Source organism: Barbus barbus (genome assembly GCF_936440315.1).
Source record: "Barbus barbus genome assembly, chromosome: 49".
In the NCBI taxonomy this organism is placed as follows: domain Eukaryota; kingdom Metazoa; phylum Chordata; class Actinopteri; order Cypriniformes; family Cyprinidae; genus Barbus; species Barbus barbus.
In genome coordinates, this window is record NC_136727.1 from 8,731,212 (window position 1) to 8,754,890 (window position 23,679).

The 23,679-nt window shown below is 35.1% G+C and overlaps 1 protein-coding gene across 1 annotated transcript; it reads right to left on the reverse strand.

Annotated features, from left to right (window-relative positions):
* Positions 1-6,169: 6,169 nt before the first annotated feature.
* Positions 6,170-22,539, reverse strand: LOC306867293 (beta-1,3-N-acetylglucosaminyltransferase manic fringe-like). Its single transcript, XM_079412892.1, has 8 exons — positions 21,932-22,539; positions 15,435-15,480; positions 15,252-15,354; positions 13,527-13,680; positions 10,115-10,200; positions 9,779-9,944; positions 8,501-8,586; positions 6,170-7,396 (listed from the first exon to the last, which is right to left on the reverse strand). The coding sequence occupies exons 1-8, from the start codon at positions 22,271-22,273 to the stop codon at positions 7,300-7,302; spliced, it is 1,080 nt and encodes a 359-aa protein (XP_079269018.1). The 5' UTR covers positions 22,274-22,539; the 3' UTR covers positions 6,170-7,299.
* Between the last annotated feature and the right edge of the window lie 1,140 nt (positions 22,540-23,679).

The following is a 23,679-nucleotide window of genomic DNA, read 5'->3' on the forward strand; positions in this document are numbered from 1 at the left end:
GCCTCATCTGTTGACGAGCAGAACAAATTTGCGTAAATCGGTTGTAAATTGACGCAATTAAATTTAATGACAATTTACGCAAAATTAGCTTTATGAATTACACAGAAATCAGTTTAGCATGTTTCACGAATGAGGTGCAATGAGTACATATCTAATGGTTTTGACATCAATACAAACGATAATTTCACAACTTCATGTTAACAATTTTGTGTTGTTGCTTCATTTGGTTATAAACCCTTGTGTTTTATAAATTGGTAAATAGTATTTATAAATTAAATATAAAATGTATAAATTTATATTTACACGTACATATTATATACATCTACCCACACATGCATATACAGGTCCTTTTCAAAAAATTAGCATATTGTGATAAAGTTCATTATTTTCTGTAATGTACTGATAAACATTAGACTTTCATATATTTTAGATTCATTACAACACAACTGAAGTAGTTCAAGCCTTTTATTGTTTTAATATTAATGATTTTGGCATACAGCTCATGAAAACCCAAAATTCCTATCTCAAAAAATTAGCATATCATGAAAAGGTTCTCTAAACGAGCTATTAACCTAATCATCTGAATCAACTAATTAACTCTAAACACCTGCAAAAGATTCCTGAGGCTTTTAAAAACTCCCAGCCTGGTTCATTACTCAAAACCGCAATCATGGGTAAGACTGCCGACCTGACTGCTGTCCAGAAGGCCATCATTGACACCCTCAAGCAAGAGGGTAAGACACAGAAAGAAATTTCTGAACGAATAGGCTGTTCCCAGAGTGCTGTATCAAGGCACCTCAGTGGGAAGTCTGTGGGAAGGAAAAAGTGTGGCAGAAAACGCAGCACAACGAGAAGAGGTGACCGGACCCTGAGGAAGATTGTGGAGAAGGACCGATTCCAGACCTTGGGGGACCTGCAGAAGCAGTGGACTGAGTCTGGAGTAGAAACATCCAGAGCCACCGTGTACAGGCGTGTGCAGGAAATGGGCTACAGGTGCCGCATTCCCCAGGTCAAGCCACTTTTGAACCAGAAACAGCGGCAGAAGCGCCTGACCTGGGCTACAGAGAAGCAGCACTGGACTGTTGTTCAGTGGTCCAAAGTACTTTTTTCGGATGAAAGCAAATTTTGCATGTCATTCGGAAATCAAGGTGCCAGAGTCTGGAGGAAGACTGGGGAGAGGGAAATGCCAAAATGCCTGAAGTCCAGTGTCAAGTACCCACAGTCAGTGATGCTGGTGTTGGTCCACTGTGTTTTATCAAGGGCAGGGTCAATGCAGCTAGCTATCAGGAGATTTTGGAGCACTTCATGCTTCCATCTGCTGAAAAGCTTTATGGAGATGAATATTTCATTTTTCAGCACGACCTGGCACCTGCTCACAGTGCCAAAACCACTGGTAAATGGTTTACTGACCATGGTATTACTGTGCTCAATTGGCCTGCCAACTCTCCTGACCTGAACCCCATAGAGAATCTGTGGGATATTGTGAAGAGAAAGTTGAGAGACGCAAGACCCAACACTCTGGATGAGCTTAAGGCCGCTATCGAAGCATCCTGGGCCTCCATAACACCTCAGCAGTGCCACAGGCTGATTGCCTCCATGCCACGCCGCATTGAAGCAGTCATTTCTGCAAAAGGATTCCCGACCAAGTATTGAATGCATAACTGAACATAATTATTTGAAGGTTGACTTTTTTTGTATTAAAAACACTTTTCTTTTATTGGTCGGATGAAATATGCTAATTTTTTGAGATAGGAATTTTGGGTTTTCATGAGCTGTATGCCAAAATCATCAATATTAAAACAATAAAAGGCTTGAACTACTTCAGTTGTGTTGTAATGAATCTAAAATATATGAAAGTCTAATGTTTATCAGTACATTACAGAAAATAATGAACTTTATCACAATATGCTAATTTTTTGAAAAGGACCTATATATATATATATACACACACACATACATGCACAGACAGACAGACAGATAGATAGATAGATAGATAGATAGAAGACTCAACTAAACCCCAAAAAAAAGGTCCTGTGGATGTGTAGACTTTTAAGATATGCTCTCACATTGCAAAAAAGTTCAACATTAGCTGGTTGTAAACAGAAACACAGTGAGCCGAGGGTTTTCTTGCACTCTCATAGAAAGGTCTGGTTAGAAGTCAGTGTGTGTCTCTGGGTCTGTGAGTGCCGTTGAGAGGAGGGTGGTTCCATCGAGATGAACCCTCAGCGGGCTCTCAGAGTGAGGGCCACTCCACCGCTCTATACTCTGCCTCTCACTGCCCCCTTCATTATCAAACATCAATTGATGCCCGCTCCACCACAAACAGCCCCTCGGAAAAAGGAGAAAATACTTTCAGTGAGACACCTGCTGCGAGAGCTTGTGTATTCATTGAGATCGTATTGATTTACCTATTGATTGTTTTGTAGGGGGCTGGGGTTCATATGGGTTCAAGGCACAATGGCTATTGATTCCCAAAAACTGCAGCACCACACAGCTTGTCCGTGTCAACAGTGGCATTGCTAAGGTGCTTTCAATACGTCCAGCCTCAGAAAGAGATACCAAGCGTATTAAAGCAAGTTTAAACAGCAAATGACCAATGTGATCGCTTTAATATCTCAACTGTTTCTCCAAGACAGAGACAAAGCAGATATAGCCGATCTTTCTCTTGAGAAACAGAACTTAAAAATCTAATGCACCTCTTCTAAAATTTCGGAAGAATCTCGAAAATCTCTCAAAACACAGAAGTCTGCAAAAATCAGAGACTTTGTTATAAACGTAATTAGATTTCTCCTAAGGACTTTCACATTTAAATAAACTTGATACTTCAATGAAACATTATTGAAATCTCATGAGCAGAAGACCAATAAAACTCAGATATCATCAAGATACTGGTATGTCAACATGTTCATCAAATGTCAGTTGTCATGGCAACAGCAGTCTAGTCATGTTCCATAAGCACCAGTAGAAAAAAATGGAAATGAATTATTTGGATTATAAAATTTTATGAATGCTAAAAACATCAAAAATATATATATTTTTTATAAAATTATTATTCTATAGTCTATTTTTAGGACCATTCAATTATATGGACAGTAAGTTTTTCATGAATATTGAAAATCTGGGGGGAAAAATACAACCTAAATAATAATAATAATAATAATAATAATAAATTATGAAAATACAAAGTATGTATTTAAAAAGAAAAATGAATTATCTGAATTAATATTTTAATTAATACTGACAATGCATTTTACAATTTTAATAATAATAATAATAATGACAATGTGAAAATTGGAATATTGTAAATTTTGAATAATTTCAGTTAATTTTTAAAACCATTAAATTATTTTGATTGTACATTTTCATGAATATGTATTATAATTATAATTATTAAAAATATAATAATAATAATAATAATAATAATAATAATAATGAAAATGCTAAATGTATATTTAAAATAAAAATGAATTAATTTAGGTTTTCATGAACACTGTCAATGTGTTTTACAATTTCAATAATAATAATAATAATAATAATAATAATCGTGTGAAATTATGACATTTCCTAAAATTATTATGATTGAAGATTCAAGATTTTTTATTTCGTCACATACACAATTATACAGAATATAACCAGCAGTGAAATGTAAGTCAGATCCGCTCCAAGGACAGTGCAATTGTATAGACAAATATTAAGAAAAAGAAAAGTAGAAAAAATAAAAGAATAAAATAAAAAGATCAAAAATATAAATATAAATGTGCAGGTCAGTATGTTGTTGACTTAAATAGTAATAGCAATAGCAAAATAATGTGCAAAAAAGTTGTACAGGGTATTTAAATAGCAGCAATATGAGGTTATGAAAAATTATGAATAGCTTATTGATATGGTGATGTAACATGGAGTCAAGTGATGTTATGACACAGAGTTAGAGTTTAGGAGCCTGATGGCCTGGGGGAAGAAGCTCCTCCTAAGTCTCTCAGTTTTTGCCATCAGGCTACGGAAGCGCTTACCAGATAGAAGCAAAGTGAATAGACGGTTACCAGGGTGATTAGAGTCCTTGATTATTTTGACAGCTCTATTTTCCTTACTCAGAGACTTCTGGGAGTTGGGTTAAGGTTAACCTGGTTAGCATAGTCACGTTTGCCCCTGCTGGTAAAAGTCGTAACTACACCATAGAATTAATTTGAATATATATACACAATATTTAATTTAATAAATTAATATATTATTACACATTACAAATAAATATTATACATGTATTTAAATGTTTAGTTAAAAGATAATTTAGTGACATTTAAATATATTTCATATAATATAATAACAATCTGCCTGTAAAAAAGTGTACTGTGTATATTTGTGAATATATAAAGAAACACATACAGTATATATTCTGAAAATATTTACATGTGTTTACATGTACATATATTTATATTCATATAATTTATATTATATAGAAATACATTTAATATATAAACATTTTTCTTAAATATATACATGCATGTACACACACATATTACGTAAACAAAAACTTTTATTTAGGATTTGATTAATCGCGATTAATCGTTTGATAGCTCTAATATATATATATATATATATATATATATATATATATATATATATATATATATATATATATATATATATATATATATATATATATGCGCACAGGACCGTCCTTAGGGTAGTGCAACTGGTGTGGTTGGTCACACCGGGCCCCGAGCTTGAGGGGGGCCCCCATGGCAAACATGCCAAGGGGGAGAAATGGAACGCAATTGCGCACAGATTGGCTACCCGGAACACGATCGTGAACGGAACGAAGGGGGCCCCGCTCCCTAACTCACACTGGGCCCCTTATTTGCAGACTTCTTAATTATTATTATTTTTTTTTTTATTGATCCCAAAGCAGCACACATAAATATATATAAATATATTTGATTGTCTTGTCTAAAGTAAATAACATTATATTTTTTTATAATTGTGTATTAAATATAAAATTTCATTTTGGAAAAAAAATTGACAAATATATTCTGCAATACATAATGTAATATAATAGTTACAATAAACAATTTAAAAGGGCATTTAAAAGTGTGACATTCTTGTGGTACTGTGGTGGCATTATAAACCTCCCTGTGTCTGACTACAAGATGAATACGAGCATCTGAGGGCTTTTATTATCTCCAGCTGCTTTTATAGCCACACAGATCAGGCGGTGAGCAGACAGCAGAAAATGAGATTGTGAATCTTCTTCTCTGGTTGGTTTGATTTGGTCTACTGAATGTCACAGGTGGACATAAAGACTTATGGGGCTGAAAGAAAACTTCCCAAATTTGTGTTGTAAAACAAATCAAGGGCCATTCACTTGGGGGGGAAAAAAACAAATAACTTGGGAAAAAAAAACAAATATGGCATTTCTCATTTATATGTACACATATTCTTAACAGATCATTAGTATGATGTGGTGATGGCGCAGTGGATAAGACACATGCCTTTGGTGTGAGAGACCCGGGTTCGAATCCACTGTGAGACACCAATGTGTCCCTGAGCAAGACACTTAACCCCTAGTTGCTCCAGAGGCGTGCGACCTCTGACATATATAGCAATTGTAAGTCGCTTTGGATAAAAGCGTCAGCTAAATAAATAAATGTAAATGTAGTATGCAGTCAAAGAGGTAGTACTAGTTATAGTTTTACATAGTACACAGTAAGCACAGGATGCCAATCACCTGTAAGGGTCACAATAAAGGTCACAGGTTTGAGCATAATGTTGCCAATACAATAGCAGATATAAAATTAAAAAATACAAAATATATTTACATAAAATATAAGGCAAATTGGTAGCAATAAATTTGTAGTATCATTCTAATTTGTTTTATATTCAAATAAAAACATATTAAGCATGATTAGATAAGAAAAAACTTGTGGGGTTCATGTCAGTGCTTCGGTCATTGAAGCAATGTTATGTAATCTTTACTCAGATTAGGCAGCTGATAACATCACATCACATGTAATGAAAAATAAATAAATACCTAAAAAGTAATTGCACTAGTAGATTCAGACTATCCACCTGCTAAACTAAACAGAAATCCACCTGCTAAAGAAAACAGAAAGAAAGAAAGAAAGAAAGAAAGAAAGAAAGAAAGAAAGAAAGTCACCAGTCAAGCACCCAATCAATCATCAAATATTAAATGTATTAAAATGCTAAATAAATAACATTAAATCAGTTTTCCAAAGGTCCATCCACATGATAAAAGTGCACTCAAAAGTTCATCAAAGGCTTTTCAACACTAATCAAGTGAAGCCAAGTAAATACTCAACTAATCCAACATATCAACAAATGCAGGCCAATATTTCAAAGGTTTCAGCTTCTCCAGCCCAAACATAAGCACTTCAAAGGGTAATCAGCCACCAGCAGACATAACAAAGAATCAGACTCACTCAGGGGGAGATGTTGTGATGGGTTAGGCCTAACATTGTATAATACACACTGGAATTATGCTAGTTTGTTTGGTGTACCAAACTCTCAGTTTGTTTACAATGACCACCTCCCACTTGATTGCTTGATTGATTTGATTGGCAGGTGGTCTTAAAGGGCCAGTACCCACAATCTGTCAAGAACCTGTCTTAAAGGGGCAGTGCATGCCCATAAATCTATTTGTCTAATGTAGAAACACACACAAAAATACATCACAATACATATATTTGAGTTAAGAAATAATACAGATTGTTTATACAGGAAAATAATCTTTATTTATCTAAAACTGAATTAAAATTTATTTTGAAACATATTTTAGTGGATATCCACTTAAGAGCTTCATATAAATCATAGAGTACAAAAATATTATAGTAATCAAAATGAGCACAGTGCAAATACAAGAATACGAGTGATAACCGAAAGAAACAAATTTGATTACCCTGTTTTGAAATCTTTTGATTTGAAATTTTTCATAACAAATTCATCAAGTTAACTAATTTTAAAGCATTTTACACTTACAAACAAATATACAGTGCATTGACAGAGATGTGTTATTAATAATCACAAATATATTAAGTATTCAAGGAATCAGATGATCATATAATAACTAAAATGTGCAGCGTGTAGACAGAAGTTACACTTCAAATTTCAATAACAATGATGGCCCAGTTAAAGGCTGAGGTTTTTCAGTTTCCTTGTTTGACCAAAATGCAGTGCTTTCGGCTTTTGTTGGCTCCTTGAACTTTACAAAACACAAATGTTTTGTAAGGACACTATGCATTGAAATTCTCACATTATACATGATTATTGTCCATTTAGCCTATTGCATCATGGAAGAACATGTTGATTCCATGACAAGGCGCTTTTGAGGGCTACAGGGCACCAACTTGTTGTAGGGTACAGAAGACAATGGACTGTCCTGAACCTGAAAAAAAAAACAGAACAACATTAGCTAAAAACATCTTAAAGGGATAGTTTTTTAATTAATTGCTCACTCTTATGTCGATACAAACCCGTAAGACTTTTCGTCCATCTTCAGAACTAAATTTAAGATATTTTTGATGAAATCCGAGAGCTCTCTGCCCCTCCATAAACAGCAAGGGTCCTACCACAATCAAGGCACAGAAACGTAGTAAGGACAAATTAGTAAAATTTGTAAAATTACGGTTGAACCACTGATGTCACATGGGCCATTTTAAACGACATCCTTACTACGTTTCTGTGCCTTGGTCATGGTAGGACCCTTGCTGTCTATGGAGGGTCAGAAAGCTCTCAGATTTCATCAAAAATGTTTTAATTTGTGTTTGTGTTTTAATTTTGTGTTTAGTTATTAATGACAGAATTTTCATTTTTGGGTGAACTAACCCTTTAAATGCATAATATTCACACTCTATGGTGAGTTTTTAAAAGTCCTACATTAAAAAAAAAAATTTAAAAAGAAAAGGATTAGTTTGTCTTATGGGTTTGGCTTCAAGCCATGGTTGAAGTTTGAGAAATCTGAAGCAGGAACCGAACTTTACTGGGTCTCAAAAAAAGTATGCATTATCTCTTGAGGAAAACACAAAACCTTTTAGTCTGTGACAAGTTTGGCAATACATACAGACAAATGTATTCAGATTAAGCAGATTAAGATGAGGAACTGATTTTAAACTGCCCGTAAGAGATGTCTACTCACGAAATGGGTAAGCATGGATTTGTGGTGATAACAGAAAAGGCTTGGATGTTTAATGCTAGCCCAGGCAGAAAGATGTGAGAGAAGATACTGAATTCACTGTGGTAAGCATATTTTACAGATAAACATACAAATATTAGCATGAAATTACGTTTCAGGAACTTTAGTAGAAGGATAACATGCTTTTACATCAGTTAAAGCAGCTTTATCTTACTTTAACTTCAATTTGTCTGATCATTTGTCTTGAATGAACAAAGGAAAGTGGAGTTAGAGGCAGTATGCGTCATCTTTTAGTCATAAATATAAAATCTGTATCCACAGGGCCTGTGGGTGTGTGAAGGTGTGTGTATGACTAACCTGGACGGATCTTCATTTTTGGTAAAAACTCCTTTTAGCTCAACACTGTTCATTTTATTCTCCAACCATCCATAGCTGAGAGTCACCTTCAGTGTTAGAGGTCGAGAAACAAACAGGAAGTATAGATAACATGCTGTTAGAATTGAAAAGTAATCTGAATTTAAATAACCATCTCATTTTGGCCCAAAATGTGTTTGGACAGCTAAAATATTATCATTCAGTTCTATGAAGTAAAATATTAGCATCCAGTTCTTTGTGGTAAAAAAAAAAAAGAGCCTTCAGTTCTTTAGGTAAATTATTAGCATCTAGTTGTTTTTGTTAAAATAGCAGCACACAGTTCTTTGAGGTGAAATATTAGCCTTCAGTTCTCTGTAAAATATTTAGCATCCAGTTTTTTTTGTGGTAAAATATTAACGCTCAGTCCTTTGTGGTAAAATATTAGCATCTAGATTTTTAAGGTAATATATTAGCATCTAGATCTTTAAGGTAATATATTAGCTTCCAATTCATTTAGGTAAAATATTTGCCCTCAGTGGTAAGTTATAGCATCCAGGTCTCTGTTGTAAAATTGTTTTTTTGTGGTAATATATTAACATCCTGTTCCTTGTGGTAAAATATAAATGCTCAGTTCGTTGTAGTAAAATATTAGTATCCAGTTTTTTGGTGGTAATATTAGCATCTATTTTTTTTGTGGTAAAATATTAGCATCCAGATTTGGAAGTGAAAATTAGCCTTCTATTCTTTGATGTAAAATAGCCTGCAGTTCTTTAAGATACAATTTTACTGTCCAGTTTTTTTAGCTAAAATATTAATATCGTTTTTTTGAGTAATCTTTAGCACACTGTGGAAAGAAAAGGAAAAACATTCTCTGAAGAAAATTGTAATAGTCTGTGCTAAAATTGCAAAATATGCTAAGTTGTAGTGAATGCTTGCCTGAGTGATTGTTAGCACTTTGCTAGGTGGATGCTAAGGTATTCTACAGTAGATGTTTCTAGGGCATTGCTAGGTGGTTGCTAGGGTAGTCTAAGTGATTGCTAGGGTGCTCTAGGTGGTTCAAAACATACTTAGAAAGTGATTCTGATCATTTCTTTTTAGCATGATTCGAGCTGTGGTAAAGTTGCTATATGCTAAGTTGCTAAAGTATTGCTAGGAGGTTGCTTACTAGCCTAAGTCAAAAGATACTTTTGTCAAAAGTCAAAAGATGCTATCATTAATTTCCATACCAACACTTTAAAACTTAAATAAGAAATAATAACAGCCACCACTTAAAAATCTCACTTGTTTTGGGATATCGCTAGGGGCTAGAAGAAGTAGGTTTTCCAAATGAGAGTGGAACATGTTGCTGTGGACCATTGAGATTCCCAGACGCCTCTCAACTATAAAGCCCACCGTACAGTCATCAGGTAACATGATCACAGCAGAGGTCTTCTCGAACCTGGGACCACTGCAAATAAAGACATGTGACTAACACATAGGCCTATACTCTCAATTTAGACTCATTGCTGTCTAGGAGAAACAATTCAGGTATATTTTGTGATCAAGGCACAAGTACCAACATATGCATGAAATGGCCTCAGAATCAAAGTCAAACACACACACTGAATCAGGCCTCACCTTGCCCAGGGTGCCATCTTCTCTGCCAGCTTCCTGCTCAGACAGAAACCAGCCCCTCCTGTAGCGAACCAGAAATGGACGTCCCTCTGAAACAAAACAGAGGAAAAAGCCAACCAGTCAGCTCTATAAATTCTGCACATACATGCAAATTTGAAGAAAATATCTTGCATTTTCATGTCTTATCACTACAGTTCCTTGTGATTAAAGAATCAAGCCTCTAAAACAATCTGAAGTTTTAGTGGTGCAATCGGTCAGTGTGTGATAGTTGTACAGTAAAACATGTGGAGACTCGCTGAGGTTTTGAGTAAAAAGCCTCACCTAAAGAAGGTATTTAAGCAAAAAGACTTGCAGATGAACCTCAAAGTAGGTTTCTCAGAAAACTTTGAACAATGGCTAAATATATATACAGCAATTCTAACATTTCATACATTTGAAACAAAAAATATTTATGGGAAAATTATATTATGTACATTAATTATGTAATTTCATATATTTGAACTAAAATATTCATTTATAATATTAATATATATGTCACTTATTTTGTTCCTGAATGATTTAGTGTTCATGAATGAATCGGTTTAATTAATGATTCATAGGCTCAATCATAAAAAAGGGACACCTCTTTTGTTTCAGCATGATTCAGCGTTTTTGAACAAAGTTGTTGAATGAATGTTTCATCGGCTCATTCATATAGACGGTCACTGTTTTGTTTCTTAATTATTCAGCGTTTTAAATGAATGTATTGCGTGAATGATTATAAAGACACTTGTCTTCATTCCTGAATGAATCTATGCTTTTGAATGAATTGATTGATTCATTGACATTTGTCGCCACCCACTTGTGTAATGTAACATATAAAAAGAGTCTAAATAGCACTACTAATGCCAAAACTGTTGTATAAAATTAATTTAAATTTCATTCAATTTTAATGTTTTATTTCCTTAAATTCAAATTTAAATCACTTTCAACCATGAATTTCTCTCCCTCTGTTTTCACTGATCTTCATTTCTTGGCTCTCCTGAAATTCTGAGCAGGTTTGTTTTCCCGTGGGATTCTGTGGAGCATCATAAGCGACAGGGCATATATCTGACCATGCCCATCTACTCGTCCCCCCATCCGTTTATCCCTCCCTTCATTCCTCCATGTGGCCGTTACCCTCAAGGTAACACGCAGCCCTTTTCTGTCCTCTCATCCTTTCGATCGTATTCCTCCCCAGTAGGGAGCTGTGGCCTGTCCAGCCAGACATATAAATGTGGATATAAACAACACAGAGCACACAGAGAGGCAGACAGGATGGATCAGGATGTGTTCACCAGAACGAAACAGCAGTTTAGATTCAGCAGGGCTTTGAGTGTCCAACTGAGAAAAATGAAGCAGACAAGATAAATTTGTAGAGACTAACACCAGAACTAAAGTATTTTTCTTTACCTTAAAATGATTTCAAATAATATATATATACAGTGTTGGGGAGTAACTAGTTACATGAATTATGTAATTTAATTACAAAATAAAAGTAATTGTAATTAGTTACAGTTACTTAAAGTTAAGGATTACAAAGGGGGTTGCATCTGATTTTTTCACACACACTGCCACATACAGACTTAATTGATATATTTCATAAATTAGAGTGGCTGCTCTAAAATATGAAACACCAATCTTTCAGAAGTTTATAACATACTTATCCGATAACTCTTATATTTCCTAAATGGGTTTATGTATATGCATACAGTGTTGGGAAGTGTAATAGGTTACAGATTACAAGTTACCCTACTTTTTGATTACTTTTCTAAATTTCTAATGTTTTCAACTTTTAATAGGCCTAATTTACACTTTAAAACAGTTTTTGTCGTATTAAAAACAGTGTAGATGGGTCAACCTCCGTCTAGAGTTTTATACGCTCCAATCGGATCACGTATCGCAAATCATTTGATTCAGATCGGGACTGCAAAGCGTGATACATTTGATTCAGAACGGGACTTCAAAGCACGTATCGCAAATCATTTGATTTAGATCGGGACATCGGAGCAGGTGGGCAGGATATTTTTATAAAATCCCCCCATCCCCCCCTACAAATTGCACCCTGAATATATAGAGAGAGAGAGAGAGAGAGCCGGGCGTGAATACTTTTGAACAGAATGGAGATATGTACATTTTTGCTTATTTTGCCTAAATATCATATTTTTTCATTTAGTACTGCCCTTCAGAGGCTACAGAAGATAGTTACATGTTTCCCAGAAGACAAAATAAGTTAAATTTACCCTGATCTTCAAATTCAAAAAGTTTTCACCCCCCGGCTCTTAATGCACATTTTGTTTTTCCTTCTGGAGCATCAGTGAGCATTTGAACATTCTGTAATAGTTGCATATGAGTCCCTCAGTTGTCCACAGTGTGAAAATGTGGATCTCAAAAACATACAGTTATTGTTGGAAAGGGTTCAAATTCACCAAAATGCTGGAAAACTAAAGAATTTGTGGGACCTGAAGGATTTTTCTGAAGAACAGCAGGCAGTTTAACTGTTCTGGACAAACATGAACAACTATGTTACCTGTTTCCGATGTAGAAAAGCTAATTCATGCATTCATAACCTCTAGACTGGACTATTGTAATTCACTGCTAGCTGGTTGTCCTGCATCTTCAATAAACAAGCTTGAACAAATCATTTTTGCTTGGATGGAACAGCAGCTACGCTAATTCAGGTCAGTACTAAATAAGCAATAACATGTATAATTCCTCTTATTTTGGTAAAATAGTTAACATTTTGCAGATTCTGAAAGGGGGATGTAAACTTTTGACCTCAACTGTAAATATGAAGCAGACATATTGTTTTTGGCAGGTTTTGTGTCCTAATCATCAGACAAAGAACAAATAAATATACAAAATCCCATGCAAAGACAGAAACAGAAAGGAACTGAAGGACTACAGAAATGGGTATGGCAGGTAAAACTAAACTTTTTTTTTTTTGTATTTCTTTCCAACGAACAGAGGTAGAGTCATGCAGGGCGGCAAAAATGAAAAGACAGGTTTCATTTTGTATTACCTCTGTGACCCAAGAGATCAGTAGAGCAGAGAAACAGAGGGAAAGAAGGGATGAGGAAAGCTGAACTGAATGGCTTGTCTGTTCTTGCAGACCTCACACAAACACACACTACCGAGGGAGCAGCTCTATAGACAGCATGACTACAAACACACACACTCAAATGACTGCCATCACACATTGTACATCATTGGATTAATTCCCCTGACAGTATTGACAGTTTTTCCTCTCCGGCTATACGTTAAAAGACCAGACAGAATTGTCCAGAACAATAAGCAATAAAGCTCTAATCACTGATTGATCCCTGAAGGAAAAGGCTCTTTTGCTACAAGTTCATTGCAGAAAAATGTTGGTGAGAAAATCAATACAACAACTGACCGTCTTATTTCCTTCCAGCAGCTCCTGGGCTCTCATTGGGTGATCCAGGCTTGGTTTTCCCACATAGATATCGCTGTCCTCTGGGAAGGCCGTCAGGAGAGACAGAAGGGGTCCAGGGTTCAGGTAGTTATCATCATCAACATGACACAACCACCTGTGAAAATAAATAAATAAATAATAAAATCACAAGATGATTTAAAAGTTTATATATATGAATAAAGAATTAATGTATATTAATAAATAAATAAATATTTTCTCTGTCTTTCTCTCTTTATATACATACTTATATACATATACATATCATAAAAATTACTATATTGTATTTAATGTTTTGTAATATATATATATATATATATATATATATATATATATATATATTCGTGCTGTCAATTGATTTAAAAAAAATGTTTTTAAATATACTTTTATATTGCAATCATTTCACATTCATTCTTCAAATTTATGTACAAACAACATATTTTTAATATTTGTTTAATGGCATCTTTTTTGACTGAAGGCCAGTATCACTGATACCAAGTAAAACTGATTCCCTATAAAAAATTTCCCCTAATATTTAACCATTGACTATAGCCATTAAACATTACATTATAATTAAGCGCTATCAATTTTAACATTTATTAGACTTTAAAAATAACTTCTAATTTAAGTGAAATCAGAACAATCTTCACACAAACCCATTATAATAAATGTTATATTTAGCTAGGCTACTTGTGGCCCTCAGCAAAAATATACAGAAATTGAATAAAGTTATCAAACACTAAATTCTTAACTAAATATAGATAAATACTTACAACTATATAAAAGTTACTGATTTCCTCTTTTTTTTCTTTTGTTCTTGATGAACAGACATCACAGCAGCTGGTTATTAGGTTGTTTTTGGCTGCTGAACGTGACGCGGATCTGACACGCATCTTATTTTCTCTCAACTCTCATCACATTTTCTGACCCATTTCAGTCTCTACTAATGAGCTGACGAGTTGAATCGGGTGTGTTAGATGAGGGAGACCGTGCTGGGCTGCTCCAGGACAGTTTGGAAAACCATTTCAGAGACATGTTCTTAATGTAACTCAGATATAACATATTACATGCACGCACAGTTTTAAGTCAGCTTTAATCGCCTTTTTGGTAACTTCATGCCTTAACTGACCATGACACTGCATGCAAGTAGTTTAATTCGCGCTTTGATAAGAATTGATAAAAGCTATAGCGTGAGTCGGTTTCCACGCTTGTTTGACTCGTGCCTGCCGCTGAAGTGAAGCTGGAGCGCACGTCTGAAACGTCTCTGGATTGATGTGATCGTAAGGATTTTCTGCAACTGAATAAATACACTTCTTGTCAAGAAAAAACAGGCAGAAACAGCAGTTATGAGTGGGGTGGCCAACCCTATGCTCCGCCCCTGTGTTAACAGCGTTACATAATTTTAACGCATTAAACTGAAAAAAATGATCACCTGCGTTAACGCACTAATTTTGACAGCACTAATATATATATATTACATTATAGACAGAATGACAAATTTTTTCTAAATTACAATTTTTTTTTTATATATACATTATTGCGATTTTAAAATGTATTGGATGGATGGATGGATGGATGGATGGATGGATGGATGGATCAACATACACAATAGATACTATTAGAAAATCTGTACCTGCATATGAAAATAAATCGCACCGTAAGGTCACATTACGTTAGTGGCCGACTCACTTTTTTTCAGAAGCCATGTAGTGGTCGTACTCAGCAGCCATCTTGCAGGATAAAGCTTGATGACTGTGCTCCGGCGGGCAGTCGGTGACGATGATGTTAAATCCTATGAGCAAAGACACATGCAGTGAGCTTAGAGCAAAATTCATAAGCTCAGATCAGTCCTGCAGAAGAAAGATGATCTACCTTCAGAGGAGATGTCTTCATCTGGACTGTCTGTGAAGATGTACGTCTGTAGAAGTGAAACATAAACACAAATTCATGAGGCAAAACCTGCATATTAATTCTGAAATGGTGCAATGAGAGCCTTGTGGTCTTATGAGGACAAGTAACATCCAAATTCCCATCATGCACCACTGTGAGACAACAGCTGGTGCACCAGGAGGCCTCAGAGAATCTGTTATCCTGGTTTTGCCATTAGAACCCTGGTTTGTAATTACCAATGTTGTCTCAAAGTGGGATGACAGAACTGCTGTTTGTGTGAAAGTGTCTAAAAAACTACCGCTGAGATGGGTTGGCAAAATATGTTGAAACATTGAAATATTCTAAATTAATTATGTAAATGAATGTATGAGGTATGTTTGAAGCCACTTAAAACAGCCAGATGAACATTAAATTAAAATGAAAAGTAAAAGTAAACAATGACAATTGTGTTTGTGTGCAAGTAAGTAATTGTATTTATTTCATTATTAATTATATATATTTTTATTTTTTTTTTATAATATTGATTTCCTACAATGGCTTTTTTGAGTATGCGTTCAACAGATTATGTCAACGTTTTATATACGTATATATATATATATATATATATACTGGTATATATATATATCACAGTTTTTTACTACTTTATATCAAAATTATGACATTGTTGAAAACATTGTTAAAGAATATTACAACTAAATACTATTTTAAATTAAATATTAATTATGTTAAATATGACATATTGCAGGTATTGTCTAGATTTTGTTACACAACAATGAATAGGCTTACAAAATGATTATAGGCCCTATTATTTAAAATCTTAGGCTTATATTTATTAAAATTAGTATTATTAAACATAGGCTATTTATAACATGACTTTTAATAAGTAGATATTTACATCCACGCATTTAGCAGAGACATGAGCCAATAATATTCGTAATATAATATAATTAATGATGGTTTTCAGTGTCGTTTGTAACCACAAATCCGAATTAAGCCTATATAAAAAATGGTCCCTCAACCAACTGAGAGGAGCAGATTTAGGAGCCATTTCCTGCTAGACAGCGACACATCCTATCTGTGGTCAGCCGCGACCATATTCCTCTACTCATCCGTTTTCTCTCAGACACACACACACACACACCTCACCCCTGCTAGAGCCTTTAATGTTCCCCATGATGCAGTGGAGATGTCACTCTGAAAGTTTAGCTTCATTACAATGCCTAGGTGCTCCAGACGGTTCATATTGTAAGTGTATGTACCGCTCCCGCAGCGGCCCTTGAGTACAAGCGGAATAATCGAAATTGCAGATCAATGGTGCGGCCATCAAAGCCAATGGGCCAGAGCGAGCGGAAACAGCCCACTCAAACCCCGAGCTCCTTCATAAATCATAAGGGTGGATCTTTAGCACTCATTTCGGATAAAGTGAAGCGGCTGATGACAGCGGCTTATAAAACATCGTCTGGAGATGAGCTACACAAAGAGTGAACCGGCAGCACAACCGCTCATTAGCGGCATAATGAAGTGAAACTTTTTTTGTATTCTCAACTTGAGAGGGAATTAAAATAAGCACAAATGGGATGAATGGGATAGGAAAAAGGCACACATCTCGGGAAAAGGCTAATAATGTGCAGATGCATCCAAAACATATTCTGATTATAATATGCTATCAGAGCCTCATATAGACATACATCAAGAAAACAAAGATAAAACAATATTAGTCTGTAACAGTGATAAATAACAAAATCTAATAATTAAAAAACGTTTTTGCTCGGATGTCTGGTATGATTTTTTGTTTTTTTTCTGACATTTGTTAAAAGCGCCGGACTTGTTGTTTCACACTTTGTTCTTGTTTCCCCAGCTTAAGACTTCCTCTGTTAAGATAGACTTCTGTTTTGTCATTGTTGCAAAACGCAGTCTGCGGCTGTCACTTCCTCTTATTGGCATGGAGGCAAAGGGCACACAAACAGAAGCACCAAAACTGACAAGCACAAACAACATCCTGTGCTTAAAAACCCGCTGTTGGAGCTTGAAATGTAATTTGAACAAACCCCTAATCGTAAGCATTAAACACTGGGAAATAACTCTCATGGTTTGTCCTTCTTTCCAAAGAAATCAAATGTATGACTTCTGCCTGGCAGACTAAATAAAATGGGGAAGGAGAGACTGAAGCCATATCAACATACTAGAATATCATAGAGACACCCCCTAGCAACCACTAAATTAAGTCCTAGCAACCACCTACGTTAAGAATTCCCTAAAGCTTGAATATGACTTTTTTTCCTCAGAATTTTGAGTTTATATGTGTTTAGAAACTCTGACATTCTGAGTTTATATCTCGCAAATTTTGAAAAGAATTGAAAAGTCAGAATTTTAAAAAAAAAAATGTAAACTTTGGGGTTTATATTTCACAATTCTGACTTTTTTCTTAGAATTGCGAGTTTATGCAGTATCTTGCAATTCTGAACACACGCTTTTGCGATAATTTGCTGTCAATTAACCCTTCGCAGGGAGCTTGATTGACAGGCGATCTGACCAATCACAACAACGAATCTGTCATTTTGTCCGACAAACAAATCAATCAGGCGAGTAGATTAACGTTGGTGGACTTAAATTTGAGAAAGGGTGTGTATTGGCGTCTTTCCATGTTTGAAACAAGATACCTTCTGATGTTCATTCATGTTAATTTTGTGCTTTAAGTAAATATGAAAAGATGATTGGTTCATGTGGTGCTTGAACTGAGGCGCTACAGTGATCTGTCACAACACATTAAAGAGCCTCAAAACGGTATTATTGTTTGAATTTCTTAAAAATGACCAAATTTTAAAGCTAAGACTTTGTTTCATACCAGAAGTAACCCGCTCCGTCTTGTCTGACGGCGTTTTGTCAGTTTCCTCTTTGCTCTGCAATGCATTTTTTTACTGCTTAAGAACATGATGTGTGGCATGAGAGTGGCATGGCTTGTCAGACATAGCAACAGTAACAAAGGAGGGTGGGTTTTTGCGAAGGTTAAATTGTGAGAAAAATGTCAGACTTTTTATTCCGTGGTGGAGGAAAGAAAAAAACAGAACTAAATAGCCTAGAAACAATCTAAGGGGGTGTTTACACTACACGGTAAAAAAAAAAAAAATCGGAAAGCTTTTTATGTGTTTCGGCCGTTCATTTATACGACAACAGTGTTTTAGGGGCCTGAAAATGCAAAGATTTTAAAATGAGTTTCAAAATGTCCGTTTTTGAAAGCAATACTGATATCACCTTCATGTAAACTACAAAAATGTGAATTTGCGTAAATGGTGATGGCACACGCACACATACACTCCTGAACAAAATCTTAAGACTGGGGGAAACATTACAAGTATTCGTGTTTTACACTGATGATTCATAACCAGGTTGTAAGTACTGCTTCAAAATGCCAAAAGAAGAAACAGGAGCAAGCGACAAAAAATAGAGAATATGCAATTTATTGAAAACAGTATTTAAACTCAAACAGGCTGTCCATCAGCTGATCAAAAGTTTAAAATCTGTGCAAAAATATGGCTTTGATGTCATTGTCCTTCAGGCAGTCACACTGTCATGATAGCAGAGGCAAAAAGGTTTTTGAATATGGCAGGATTGTTGAGCCGCCATATTTTTGTGCAGATTTTAACTTTTTAAGGCTATGGTCTTAAACTTTTGATCAGCTGATGAACAGCCTGTTGGAGTTTAAATGCAGTTTTCAATCAATTACCTATTCTCTATTTTTTGTCTCTTGCTCCTGTTTCTTCTTTTGGCATTTTGAAGCAGTGGTTACGATCCACCAGCGCGAAATGCAGATACTTGTAATGTTTCCCCCGGTCTTAAGATTTTGTTCAGGAGTGTATTACATGTTCAGTCTATAGAAATGACATCGCCAGCTACTGGCCTGGCATGCATAATACAGCGTTTTTAGTCATTTTTGCAGATTCACGTGAACATATATCATTTTGAACGGGTATCGCAAAACTTGTCAAATATGTTTTTAGTACAATCATTGTTGTGTAAGCATACCCTAAAAGACCCTAGCAATCATATGGCAATAGCCTAGCAATTGCATGGCAGGGATGTTTTCAAGCACAACTCTTTTTTTAAATTTTAATTTTGAGTAATCATATTTTAAATTAGTCATTTTCTCTACATAGAGGAAAAGGAAAAGCTGAATCTTCAAACTTCAAATGAACACACTTCCTCCTCACACTCACCATTTGCTCATATTCAAAACAGGAGCAATAAAGCAGAAGCAGAAAAAAAAATTCTTATGTTTGAGAGCCGAAATTTGATGCAAAACCTCAACATCAAACCCTTCCAGTTTCAAACTTTGCTGAATGTTTAAGAGTAATTTTTTCCACGCACACACACAGGGAGAAAATAAAACAAACATATTAGTATGCCATACGAGAGTCATTTTAGCCCCAAGCGTTTCACATACGTTCTCTTTGATCGTACAAGTATTTGGATCAGCAGCGCCACTATTTTGCACTTGTCGTCTTATATTTAGAGAGACGGCTGCTGCTTTGAAAGTGTTACATCCTGAGTTGCATATTGGGAATTCGTTTTGACAAGCCACTCAGAGATAACACTCAGCAAGTCCAATCACTAACATCTTCCCAAAGTCCTCCTTGTGTTGTTAGCACCTGCCAAACCGCGAGTGTGTATTTGTGTAAGCATGTGTTAGTACGTCAGTCCGGCTTTGTTCTGCTGCTTAATGTCATGTTACAGCAGGCCACAGTCAAATCTAATAATTTACAGTTTAAATGGAAGTCCATTAAGGGGGACGTTCAAGATTTTTTTTTTATCAATCTCTTTCAACTTTTGCTTTTTGTCAAGTATCAATCATAGCCACTAATTATGTCTTACTTTCTCTGAATTAATGCCAGGGGCCAGGGCTTCACTCATAAACATTTTGTCTCATGCAACACGGATTTAAGCAACAACCAGGTCCAAGTAACACCAGAAGTTGGTGGGCAATCATATTAGATACCAGCTGACAAACCACTAAATCCCAAGGCATAAATAAATATGAGCATGAATTTAATGGAATAAGTAAAAAAATATAATGAGATTATTTGAGCCATATTTCAGAAAATAGAGTTTTTGTTGTTGGTTAATAATCACATAATAATAATAATCTTAAAAAAAACGTAATTGATATTTAATTTAACATAAAAGCTGTATTATTTATATTAATAATTATTATTTTTATTATAAATGTTATTATTGTTTTTAAGTAAATAATAATATTTATTTTAATTCAACCTTTGTTATTGTTTACAAATATCTGATTAATATTTTAATTAATTCACATAATAACAAAATATTAAAATAATGTTTATAATAAAAATATAGTATTTACATATACTAATAACTAAAAAATAAGTAAATACCATATTTATTCATATTAATATAAGTTTTGTTACCTGGAAACACTTAAGTGCTTAATTGTTTAAAAAAAATTATGTCATAATGTCAAAGTGCAAAATAAAACTTTCTTTTCGCTCTCTTTATTTTTAGGGGGATATTGTGGTGAAATGTGACCATGACATGTCACAGGTCTTTTGCATGAGATTCACTGAGCTGCTATGTTGTAACCACACACTTGGTCTGGTCTTTTAGATCTGTCAAGTCAGACATGGTTTCAGCATCCGCAAGCCTTAATCCAGAATCCTTTGGTAAAACCCCTGAGTTTATTTGAGTTAAAAAATGTGTTTAATTCACTGCCACACCAAATCCTTTGTATTATAAGAAAAACAGTGGAAGGAACCAAACTTGGCTTCATTTAAATGGCATTTCAGTCAGTCATCTTCATTAGTTTATCATTCAGAGGTCACAGCGGTGAGTTCTGCTTCTTGTGACAAAAAGAGGATCTAAAAGTCCATCTCAAGCCTTCGTGACAAGGCTACTGCTGAATTAGAGAACACAGACAGGAAGTGTTCAGTCTATAAACGAGCACAGTGCGGACGAAACAGGAAATGGGGCAGATTGCTGCGTTTTAATATAGATGCACCCATTCATCGGCCAATCTTTGTGGCATGGTTCCAACGTTAATAAAACTGGCTCTTCCGTACTTGTGAAAAATTATTTTATTTGCAGTGTTGAATGAAATGAAATACAAACAATAACTCCATGAGGGTTGCAGAATTTCATAGGTGCCACTTGTGAGACAGTCATAACAAACCTGCTTGGTTTTGGCATCACACAAGTCTGAGGTTTTGCACCTGTGCTTTCACAAAAATACGTTTGCGCACAACTTCTAGCTGATGCCACAGGATGTGCACACGTCTGCCAGATGTCCCGTGACATCAGCAGCGGTTGCTGGGTGAGACTGCATCGCAAATCAAGATTATGACACATAAAATGATCAAGGAACCATCATAAACATTGCCTGGTGGTTGATCAGTAAGGGTTTTCTTACATTTTAACATTAAATACTCTTAGGTTTGAGTATTTAAAAGTCAAGGAACACTCACGTGGTGTTTAGTCGTGGAGATCCAGGTCTCCAGAAGAAGAGCAAGGCGGGTCTTGTGGAACCGGCCAGTGGTTTTCACTGCAATGAAGATGTCATTGAGTCCTAAAGGTGGTTGTGGCTTCATCTCCCTCCATTTCTGACGTTTTGGCCTTTGTTTGTCATTGACAACATCTCTGTTGTGGTTCGCAGCCGTAGTTCTTGATATAGATGGAGTCTTTTCGTGCGCAAAAGGCGCGGTGGGTTTTTGGTCACTCCGGGTGCGCAGTTGCAAATCCAGCAAAATCAGGATGAAAAGTGTCAGAGCGAAGACAGGCAGTACATGAAACAGCCTCCTTACGATCATCTTCTAAATTCCTTAATTCACTTTTGACCGCATTTTAAACTAGTTCAAGTATAGCCGGCGACATCTGGGCGCATACTCGCGCGCAAAAAGGCGTGATTGTTTAAAAAATAATAATGAAATACAACAACCAGTAAGTCCCTGGGTGGGTTGGAATATGTAGTTCAAATTCATTGTGATTCCGTAAAAGTTTTCACCTGATAATTGCGCTCGGATCCTGCCTGATGCCCCTCATGTGTTCTGTTAAAGCGGAGGATGGATGAACTGTCATTCACTTTCAGGCTTCGCAAACTTTTTACGCCCCGCCCACTTTCCGCAGTGAGGCTCCGATTTTGAATGATAAGATAAAGTGTATGGCTGCAAATGTGCAAATAAACCAAATTTCCTGTTGAAAACTTCTTTTTGAAGGCAAACTCGTTCTTTCACGTATGAGTGTATGAGACAAATCTAATCTGCTAAATGCGATTATAAGTGTGAAGGTACTAAAATATTATAACCATTAATATCATGATTTTCTGTAAAGCTTCTTTGTAAAAAGACAAAAAACAACCTGTAAAAAACGTTACATAAAATTAATTTGACTTGACTTTAAATTACAAATAGCAGAAAAGTACCAAGAAAGTAAAGTTTTTGTTTTTTTTCCGACTGGCATTAAAACTGATTTGGAAAAATCTAACCAAAATTGTTTGATTTTCATCATGGTTTTTATTAAATATAGATACTGTATTTAGGCAATTATTCTGTTTTAAACTATAATCAAAGAGTAAATAAATTGTATATAAACAAATAATGTACATAAATATCCTTTTATATTATACCCTTAATATACCTTAAAAATAAAATGTGTTTGCCTACATAAAAATATAAAATTGCACCTATGATAAGTGAGAGCGAATAAACTAGCCTATTTCACTGTTTATTGTGATACATTTGTGATATCAGTTGTCACATAATTTCTATCACAGCCAATATTTTTCCAAATAATCAAGATAAATATAAGATGAACAGATTGTAATTTTTCAAAATTTCAATCAAGTTCTAATTTGATCAAATTAAAATATTATAATACAAAATAAAATTATATTATTAATAATAAAATAATAATTGCATGATATACATAATGTATATAAATATATAACTTAAAGCTGCAGTCCGTAACTTTTTTGGTTAAAAATGATCCGAAATCAGTATTTGAGCAAGTACATATCCAGCCAGTGTTCAAAACTATCGTCTTACTTTAGCCCGATTCACAACGGTTGCTTATAATAATGTTTTCTAATTTGAGTCATACAGGTAGGTTTTCGTGGAAAATTCGAGCATGGCACTGCGTCAATACGTCACGTCTGTAAACATAGGCCGTTTCTCAATATGCGTACTTGTCTGTACTTGTGTTCTTGTGGACTTGTGAA